Genomic DNA, 10,636 nt, shown 5'->3' with positions numbered 1-10,636 from the left:
GGCTTGCCCCTTTCCTCTGCCCATGGCAGAGGGCTGGAACATCTCTAAGGTCCCTTCCAGCCCAAGCTGTTCTATTAAATTTTGGAAGACAAATTCTCTGTCAGCCTCAGGCTCATTCACACACTACTTTGCTGAAGTATCAGCAGAGGCTTAACAGACTAAAATATTTCCACGGGTCATTATTTGAAGATGAAATTGCATAGAAATAGTTTAATTTAAGCAGAATATTACAAATTGTTCCTTTAGGGTTCACATTGTTCTGGCATACCTGTTTGTCTATACGGTGCTGTGTTGCTGTGAGCTCTAATGGGTCTGTGTAATTTTATGATATTGAAATATAAACATATATATACAAAATATCAACATGGGTTACTGTGTACCTCAGGCTTAGCAAAGATTTGTCACTTAGGAATTAACAGGTAGCTGAGTAGTTGTGCTATTCCCAGAAATGTTGTGTGAAAGCTTGGTGAGCTGAAATCTGCAGGACAGCTGTTATTGTTTGCTTCCAGCTTTAAATCTCCTGTGCATGGCCCACTTTAATAGTTGCTTTTATAACAAGCATACAGATCTAATTAATGACGGTCATGTTTTTGCTTATGCTTTAAAAACACTTGTACTGAGAAGCTTAACTAACAGAATATGACTTTCTTTAAAGCCTAAGTCCGGAACAAATCCATATGCAGTGAAACCACTGAAGCCCATATCCTTCAGCAGCTCTCTCATGTTAGCATTTTATGAGTCAGCCCTTCTGTCACAGGGAAAACTGATAGGGCTCCCTCTCCACTGCCCATCTGTGTGTTTTCACGGTATGTGCAAGAATTTAATCTTTTTGAAATGTTCCTTTCTCCAGTGCTGGAGCACAAGGATCTAACTGCTAGTAGAGAGGCAAGCGAAATGCTGGTTTCAAAGCTGAAGGCAAAAACTCTCACGTACTATCTATCGACTGGGGAGAAGGAAGAAATTGGCTGGTAAAGAGGTGAACCAATAACAAAGGAAAAGTGCTGGCCTTGATCTAGGTGCAAAAGAGCAGCTAATAAAACCAGAAGAGATCTTTGGTCTTGCCTGTTGGCTTTGACAGAGTGCTTCCACCCTACAGATAAGGCACCAGTCTTAAAAGCACCTTCTGCTTTTCAGAAGGTGGCTCTGTGCCCTCACGGTGGCAGAAGAGTGCAAAGCAACTTGTAAATGGGAAATAAATCCGAGCTGGTTTTCAACACACGAGATCCAGATCGTATCAGATACGCAGTTTACAATTGTCGTTTTTTAGAAGATCATGCTATCATAAATTTCAGAGCTTCAGATAGTGAAAGGCTATGAGTTTAACTTACATAATTATTTAAACTTCATAACCATGCTAAGAAACAGATGAAGCGGTCAGTAAGAATCAATGCAATTATTCTTCATGTGTTTGAACAGTGTGCACTATCATGATTGTGGCAAACAGGTAAAGGAGTTGTTAGACAAAGCCCACAGAAAACAGCTACTTAGTTGTTGCATATGAGATTTATGCTGTATTTATGTAGAATTAACATAGGGAACAGGTTTATAGACCAAGCTTCTGGAGCAGAGGATAAGGGGAAGAACATTGACATGGACCTGGAAAGAAGGTGAGAGAGAAACTCAGTTAATCCAAAGGTCGGTTCTTGGCTTATCATTTTATTAACAGAGTGTTCACACCTGGAATGATACCCAAGTCTTGTTGCAAAGAAAGAATCTATGACATCCTGATATACAGAAAACAGTAAAGGCTGTGAAGATGTTAATGTCATTGTATACAGGGCCAGAGGAACACTGGCTTAAACATGAGCAAGGTCTTAGAAAAAGTATTGTTTACTATTGGATATGCTTGTCAAAACACCTTTTTCCTGGTTAACCTGTGGGCAAGGGGGAAGGGTAGGAATGTCATTCCTGAATGTCCAGAAGACAAAGAGCTCATAGTCCCAAAGGAGCTGAGGGCATCCTAGCTCAGGAGGAGGGAGCTGAAACATCAGTTCCTCTTGCCTGGAGCCAGCCAAGGACATGTCCTCTGTAGGCCCAAGCCACCAGCTTGTCTTGCACAGGGAAAGAATTCTTAACCTTAGCTCTTAAGATACTCAACAAATTGGAGACTACTAACTAAACCAATATTTTCAAAAGTTACTACATGAAATAAAGTATTTGAAGTTTGCACCACAGAAGCAAATATGGAACTGAAAAAGTTCAAAGGATCTCTTGTATCTGTTTGCAAATGAATGTAGCTGAGAGAGATGATGATACACACTTTAATTCTACTCTGTGTACTGTGAGGCAGATGATCTTTGTGGATGTGGTTTGGCCTTTTGCTCCTCTTCAGAAGAATAAGTGGAGGCCCTTTGGATCTCACTGCAGAGTCTGGGGAGCCAATCATTTTTGGTATACGCAGCTTCTGTAGGAATTGAGATTTTAGATAACTGTGGTAAACCAAACATGGTGTCAAGATAGGTACAGCAGTAACAGCCATGATGTTCCTTTGAACTGAAGAATTGTGAGTCTTACTCCCTTATTCCCTCTAGATACTGAAAAAATAAGGAGAAGGTAAAAAAGACTATCAATCAGAAACAATTGTATGCGTGAAAAGCATTTTGCTTTTTATTAAAATTAAGGAAGGCTTTGTGTAGGTGACTTCTCTTGATATATGTTCTAGGCACTGTTTAGAGAACTTACTGGGAATCAGGAGCAGAGACTGACACCTGAAGACACTAAATATCTTAACCAAAAAGTAGTGGTAAACACCTTTGAAAAAAATTGCCCAGAAAAACCTGTAATCATTATGGAGGGAGGATTTCATGGAGACAAAACCCTGTCCTTTCGACCACTGGGTAGAGAAGGTAATTTCAGCAACCAGGCTATTGCATGATTTTCCCAGGCCTGAGAACCTGGCCATTTTTATTCCTTCAGGGAAGAGTACAAAAATAATTTGCATATGGCAGTGAGGTAACAGAAGGAACCACTTTAAAACAAAATCTAAGTGTAGAACTAAAGCTGGCAGGTGAGATAGCTTACTATGCTGGTGTTACGAAGAAGGTGTGGAAAGGAGAATGGGACAGATATTTCTCCAACAGTCATGAACATGGTAGAACCACTTGAACAGAAAACCAAAAGCAAATTCTGGTTTTTAATAGGAATCTTCTAATTATCATATTATGTACTTATTTTAATTAGTGCTATTTAATATTATAATACCAGCAATAATCAATAATGCCCTAATTAAATGTATTAAATAATTAATTGATTAATATCACTAATCTTTACAATAATTATAACATTTAGTTATTACTACTACTTAGTTATTCAGACATCCTATTGTTCCAGTCAGTTTTTAGGTACTGTAGATTTTTTTTTAGAAAGAGTATGAGTAGGCTGAGGAAATGCTGCTCTTCTGGATAGTTTGAATTTTAACAAAATAGTTCAACCTCAAGACACAGGATCAGAGATTCCTTTCTTGCTTTCTGAAGCGAGAACTACTTTCTGTTTGAAAATAAAGATGCATAATGATAGAAAGACAAGGGCCGTGCCATTGCCTGCCTTTGCAGACAGTAAGCCAGGGCCTGATTCTCCCCTGTTCTGACTCTGATATGGAGGAAAGACTCCTGCCATGGAGTTATTGCCATGGAGTCGATGCAGAAGTTGATCATATCAAACACCCAATAAATGCTACAGCTGGTGTGTTGTCATGGTAAGTATCTTGGAATAGTGGCATTTCTGAAATAACCCTCTCAGCTGATTTCTACTGTGACAATTTGTGGAGGAAATTTGTGCCCTCCATCAGTGCTGAGAGGGCATCCAAACCCATTCTCACCTCAGACTGATTTCCTGCCATTTTCCCCCACTATGAACCTTATGTTAACCCTGTACATGCATTCCTGTAAAGCAGAATTATCGATACCCAAGTCCCGCTGTGAGGTCTGGAGGCTTAGTAGATTGTGAATGATTTACTCAAGCATGGGTGCAGTTGTTAACAGCTTCCACTTATGCCTCAGGACAAGGCTTTCCTTGCCTTGCAAAGGAATCTTTACAGATTCTGATCTTTACAGAAGTGCAGGCAGGCAACAGGAGGACAAAGCTGAAACCTTGCCCTTGATTAAGATCAAATTAAATAGTCCAGAGTGATACCAGTATGAATGAAGCACTTAGAAAGGGAGGTGGTGTAAGTGCTTTACTTCTCCAATTGATTTTCTTGTGTGAAAACCGAGGGCATGCTCGAAAGCTAAGTTCCTGACGATGGGAGCTGACTGAGCATCTAGCCATTTGTTAGGAACACAGAGAGGAAGAAAGAGATGCCTGTGAGATGCCATCTTCAATTTTATTCCTTTCTGCCACCTGTGTTCTTATAAACCTCATAGCAGTGTTGTGGGTCTGGACAAATGGAAGGAACCCAGCTCTGCGTTCCTCTGTAAATTAAATTCCTTTTGCTCTGACCTGTTCCAGGTCACTACCAAACGTACTGCATACCTAAAATGACAGGAATCCAGTCAACAGCAGTATCTTTGCACAGAGGTGGCTGCAGGAGACTGATAGGTGAGTTATGGGCAGCCTGTTTACAAGTATTTGCTTCATTGGGGAGCTATTAATCACATGAATTTGCATTTGCTATTTCGAATTCATAGAACCTGACAACTAAAAGACTAAATTATTATTGTCTTGAGTCTTTTTTACCCCAAGTAAGACTGCAGTTTGCTGCCAGGAGCTTTCCTGGTTTGGATAGGTATTCTTCTGATAACCAAATATATTTTTAGGATGAGTTGTGATGCTGATACTTTGCAGAAATGGCCCTTAGGGAAATTCTTGGCCATAGGCAGCTCAGAAGATTTGGATAGTAACCATGACAGGGAATTCAGGAAAAAAAACCTCACAAAAATACTCTTCAGGGGCCGGTAATTAATGTCTGAGTCAATAGGTGGTGCACTACACGTGTGGAAGTGGTGGTGAACTGCTCTGGCTGTTTCACTGAGGGTCTTAAGAACTGGCGTGTGGGAAAACTTTCATTTCACCCAAAAATTTCAGTGACTTGAAAGCAGTGAGAGAAAATGAAATACATGTGTGTTTGGAAGATGTTGACAATAGTTACTGGAATTAATTATATATATTTCAAATGCCTGTGTTCAAAATGGCATTCACATGTTGCATTTGTTTGTTTTGATACTTATATTTGGCTTAATGAGAACCATCATTTCATGAGTAGCTGGAGAGTATACTTAAGCATGGAATCATGTTTAGGAAATTTTGCTCATGTAATACTTGTATTCAGCCACCTATTTTCCAGGAAAGGACAAATTTATTTCAGCCTAAGAATATAGACATACAGTCATTTCTGTGGAAGATCTTTGTTTATGTTCTGTAGATTGCATTCATTTTGCATCCAAGATTTATGGGAGGGCAACACAGAAAATCAGTGGTTTTTTTAATGAGCTCAGGATGAAGCATGAGTAAAGCTAGATGAATTAGAGATACTTCTGGTAGTATGTCTAAGCACTGCTTTGTTTGAAATTGGTATACATGATTGTAATACTGTAAAACACTGCATCAAGTGGGTGGTAGGAAAGGAGCTTTTAGGAGATCTTGTCTGAAACCACTAAGCACTACAGCAAAACTAATCAAAAGTCACATCGAAAGCTGCAACTTACACCTGTGTGGTAGAAGCGTAGATCTGTTAATTTGTTAATGTTGTTTGTCACTTACTTGGATTAAAAGCAATTTGTCTATTCATAGTGTTTAGCACAGTATTTGTATCTTAAACTGATAAACACAGATCCTCCAGATAAATAGTGGCTCGTGGTTCCCTTCCCAGTGAAGAAGCGGCTTGCTGTGCAACCACTTTCCAGGTTTTGAGTTTCTTTCTGCTCTGTGCTTGTCAAATTTCTGGTGTTCTCATAGCTCTATTTTTTACCTACTTATGCCATGTTCATGCAAAAGCATATGCTACAGAGAGCCCAACGTGCTGCCAGCTGAGCCCGCTGAAGCAGTATGTATCAGGTTGACACCGGGCCCAGGAGAGCAAGTTATGCTCAGGAGGAGTGAGAAAATGGGAGACCAAATTCATCACCCTCTGGCAACTGTCGTGGTTTTCTTATTCCCATTTATCTGAATGACTCCCCTGCATACTGCGATCACAGGCTGACTGAGAGGGAGTTGTGCTTATGGAAATACATCCTTATAAAAGTGCAGGTCAGACCAAAGAGATCTTGTCCGTCACAACTGGTAAAATTCAGGCATCAAGAGGACTATGTAGCAAGCCCAGTTCATACACACAGAGGCACTTCAAACACTTCTGAAGACTTTTTAGTAAGTATGGGTACCATAAGGAATATTTGCACTTGAGACTTCAGGCTTCAGTTCAGATGCAATTCAAAGCACCTTCTGACAGGAGCCTTTTAATCTCTGCTCATCTCCTGGGGACATGATGTAAGAAGAGCTGACAGACAGGACACGTGTATTGATCACACAAGTGGGTGGTCAGTCCCACAGATTCCAAGGAGAAAAATGGTCTGAGCGCTGCAGTACTTTCGTTTACTCAGTTGCATCAAAACTGAGCACCGTGTGTGTCGGTGGCTCCTTAGTCTCCCTACCCAACCTTCTGCAGCTTCTCCAGCAGTTCTGTTCTGTGCAGTACAGCCAGGGCTTGCTGCAAACCTTCTCTTTCACTAGTTACTCCAGCTGTTTTCCATTCCTTCCAGGTTTCTTTCTCGTCCTGAATGCAAACATAAATCTATTTTAACCCTATTGTTTTAGCTAATTTATGCTAGTGGTCGAGGTGCATTACCGCTAATGCATGCCTGGTCATAGGTAAATTTGGATCCAGAGATAATCCTTATAGGGAGGCAGACCACTCCCAAAGATGATTAAGCTCACTTTACCAGAAGTTTGCTCAACATTTTATATTCCTAAAAGTAGAAAATATGAAGGCTCCCTTCCCTGTCTGCCATTCATCTCACTTATTTTCAGCTATGAGCCTTGAGAGGAAAGACAGTTTCTTCCATACTGTACATAGCACAAGCAAAATACTTGACTGTGCATTACTTTCTGAAGATCTCAAAACCTGCGGGCCAAACCAAGTATCTCCTTGGTGCTAGTGAGGCTACAAGTTGAGGTGGATGCTATGTATTTTTTGTGCTTTAATTTCCAAATGAGTCCACTTTTGTGCTGAAGGTGTGAAAACACAGAATTTGGATGTTACCCATGGCTGGTAGAAAGGAAGCATTCTCTGCCTAGTAGGGCAGGCTGTGAAATAGATCACAGAGAGCAAAGGACAAATCAGAAGATGACAAGAGACAGCGTCTGCCCTTTCTAAACTTCAAGTATTTAAGTGTAGGGTGTTTCTTTTTCCCTTCTCAGGCAGCAATAGTCCACCTCCCAGTCCTAGCAATAATCTTTGCTTACATCCTAGCAGATTACATAGACCGAGGGATGTAATTTTAGCCTTTCAGTCCTTGTAGGAACTTGCTAGCTTGTAGATAATCTACATGAGAAAATTCCCTTTTTAAAGAGGTTAATTATTTTTTTTGACAATAACAAAAATCAGATTTTGAAATACTAAGACAATGATTGAAATACTAACCATCATGGTCCAATGAATAAATGCAGGTATTTACCTCCGGAATGTTTTACTCACTTAAGAACAAAGGGGCTATATTTTATCACGGCAGTTCCTCTCTTACTAATTCAGCACACAGCTGTGGGCACATAGCAGCTGCATTTAGGGCCATGTTTTGGTGTTTTCCCTTCTTTCCTTAATCAGTTCATTGCAAGCAAGAATGAAGACCTTTTTTATAAACGGCTTTTAGTGCTTATTCCTCCTTGCACCATTTGGAGCTGCCTTCAGACACTCAGCTGCTAACCTTTGTAGTGGTGCTTTCTTCAGGTTACAGGGAGCTGCTTCTGGATATTTTTAATTCATGCTCCTCTCCGGGGGTTCCTGCTGACTAAGCTTGTCTCACCTGCCCCCTTACCTGCTTTTTCTGTTGTCTTCACAGTCCTTCGTGTTTTCTCCCAGTGCCTTCCCCATTTGAGGAACATGGCTGTTGGAACTGCAGTTCATTTCTGTTTTTCAGAAAAGCGCTATTGATACGATAGCAGGCTCTTAAAAGGCCTCAGATAAGAAAAAAATTATTAAGGTTAGCAACAGCAGATAGTTTTGTCTCTCATACAGAACTGGGTGAGCTATAAGGGCCTAACAGACACTGATCTTCCTGACAAGACAACTAAATTTAGAGATTCCTTGTGTGGACTTCTGCACATCATTTCAAAAGCACACAGGCACAGTTCTGCTGATTACGGCACAGCACCAGCCAGCACAGCTCTCCCAACACCAAGGAACTGTCTTCAAGGGTAAGACAGAAGCTTCATCCTCCTTCTATGTTTAAGTGAGAAAAAAGATCCTTCTTTTGGCATTAATCCTGCTTAGCATTTGGAAAAAATGAATTATTTCTGCTTCTGAACTTCTCATACTATGAAGCATAGGGTTACTGAGTTTCTTGTGGACTTTTCAAAAGGTGGTGTTGAAATGAAGAGTCAAGTAGACAATCACACCCTTAGTTGTAGGCAGTCTTCAAATGCTCTAAGCAAATGTTTTACAGCAATGGGCTAAGATAGCTGTAGTAAAGCAAATGTATTGTAAATTCTGGGGATGACTCTGCCAATGCATCTAGGCAAGTAACTTAACTCATTAAATAGTTTCTTTTGGAACACTGGACATGCTTTATTTCATTTTTTCACAATTTATTTAAACATCTCACATATACAAAATACATTTTCTTTCTTTTTTTGAGAAATGATTATTTTTTTTTAACCCATTGTAGAAGATGGAGATGAGATTTAAAAGCAGGAGCACCTGATTTTGGAGGAAGAGGACAAAGATGAGCAAAAATGATCCACATGCTTAAGCTGCGGGTGAGACAGGTCATTCTAAGTTTTGAGACAGATTTCAAAGAAACAGAGAAGTGATTTAAATGCTACTAGCACCATCGAAGTTCAAGTATTGGAGATATACTCTGTAATAAAGCAATTAGCACCACTGTATTTTGAGTGGAACTGAAAGTACCTCAGATCACATGGCAAAGTACCTACAAAAGATGTGGATCACACTTGATTTAGTGTATGAGGTAGTTTAAACCTTTGGAAGTTGTGGTTTTAAACTTCCTCTGTGGAAGATATTCAAAGACCACAAGTGGTGCAAACTTTCATGATTTTTTATTTTGTTTTTTTTTCTTTACAAAGGTTGACATTTCCCAAAGCAAGGTGTTAAATCTTGAAAGACTTCCAAGTCCTTTTGGGGCTGTATTAAATTTCATTGCACAATGCTCCAATCAATTCTTCTCCTTCTCTTTCGCCCAGAGTTTAAGCAAGTAGATGAACAGAAGAAATGGAAGGAGTCAGCTTTCATTATAAAAAGAAATGACAAGAGAATAATTTGGGAGAGGCTTTAAGTTAATTTTAGTTCATTCATTTGAAACAGACTGGGCCAATGTCCAAAGCGAATTCTTGGTTAGCGCCGCCAATATCCAAAGGTGCAATGTCAAGGATGGGCAAGCGAGATGGCTTATTTGTTCTGTATTCAATGATCGTTTTGCCCCATTCATTGTTCTTTCTCTGCAAGAAAAGATTCATTACAATTATCGCATTGTTCATAGTATTGAGAATTGTTTCACCTGAACAAATAATTTCTGAAGGAATTTCATACTAATTTTGCTGCCATTGTTTGCAAATCAGATACACATATCCAGCTATTTAGATTCCTGATACAGAGAAAATATTTACTTTAATCTTCTGAAGTCTTATGTGTGATGCTCTACATAAACCATCATATTATTCACACTGATGTTAAATCCTCAGTTTTTCAGGACTTAAAGATCCTGGCCTTCCTACAGCTTTGTAATATTTTCTCATCAACCTTCAGCTTACATGGAATTTGGATTTGGTCCCTCTGAAAAGCTTTTCCTTTTTTGCAACACTGCAGGGTACAAGGTAGAATTTGTTTGTAAACTAGTCCTTCCCACTTGCTAAAGATCTGGTATAGCTGGTTTTGTAGGCTATTTATCTTCACTGGGTGAAATTTTGCTGGTCTAAATAATTCTGAATCAAAGCACAACTCTGTCCCTAATCATGTGCCTAAGCATGGGCAATCATGGTGCCCATGGTTTCTGCGTTACTTACAGAGCATCCATCCTCAAGAACACTGAAAGTGAATCTGCTGTTGCCTTCAGCTCGTAGTTCAACATCGTTGGATCCCTGCAGTATAACAGCCTTTTTAAGGTTGCCGGTTTCCTCATCCAAATAGGCAATGCTGTTCTTGCAGTGGTAGGTGATGTTCTGGGAGGCATGGTTGGCCAGCAGACGCATGAAGGCAAGCTGGGTGGCCATATCCTTTGAGGTCACTCCTTCATGATTGTATTCAAACTGAAAAACAGAAAGGAACCCACTCAGTTGTATTGCTGGGGAAAGGTGGATGCTTGTAATGGAAGTATGTGATACTTGCTCTAGGAACATTAAAGAAAAATAATCACACAAGTCTGCGATCACTTGTCTTGCAACTCCAGAGCTAAAGAGCATCAAATAAAACTAGTAGGGGGTAGATTGAAAACCAGACATGAGTGGATATAGTTAAATTGTAAAACTCTGTTCC

The 10,636-nt window shown here is 39.9% G+C and overlaps 1 protein-coding gene across 1 annotated transcript in view; it reads right to left on the bottom strand.

Moving 5' to 3' along the window:
- Positions 1–9,187: 9,187 nt before the first annotated feature.
- COL1A2 (collagen type I alpha 2 chain) overlaps positions 9,188–10,636 on the bottom strand; it is a 40,214-nt gene continuing 38,765 nt past the window's right edge. The window contains exons 51-52 of the mRNA XM_005432123.4: positions 10,168–10,410; positions 9,188–9,603 (exon numbers count right to left, since the gene is read on the bottom strand). Of these exons, the coding sequence (XP_005432180.1) occupies positions 9,457–9,603; positions 10,168–10,410 (390 nt within the window). The 3' untranslated portion in view covers positions 9,188–9,456. The remainder of the gene's footprint in view (positions 9,604–10,167; positions 10,411–10,636) is intronic.

Source organism: Falco cherrug, chromosome 4, assembly GCF_023634085.1.
Source record: "Falco cherrug isolate bFalChe1 chromosome 4, bFalChe1.pri, whole genome shotgun sequence".
NCBI lineage: Eukaryota > Metazoa > Chordata > Aves > Falconiformes > Falconidae > Falco > Falco cherrug.
The sequence above is the reverse complement of the archived record's forward strand: the minus strand, read 5'-3'. Positions and strand labels throughout refer to the sequence as shown.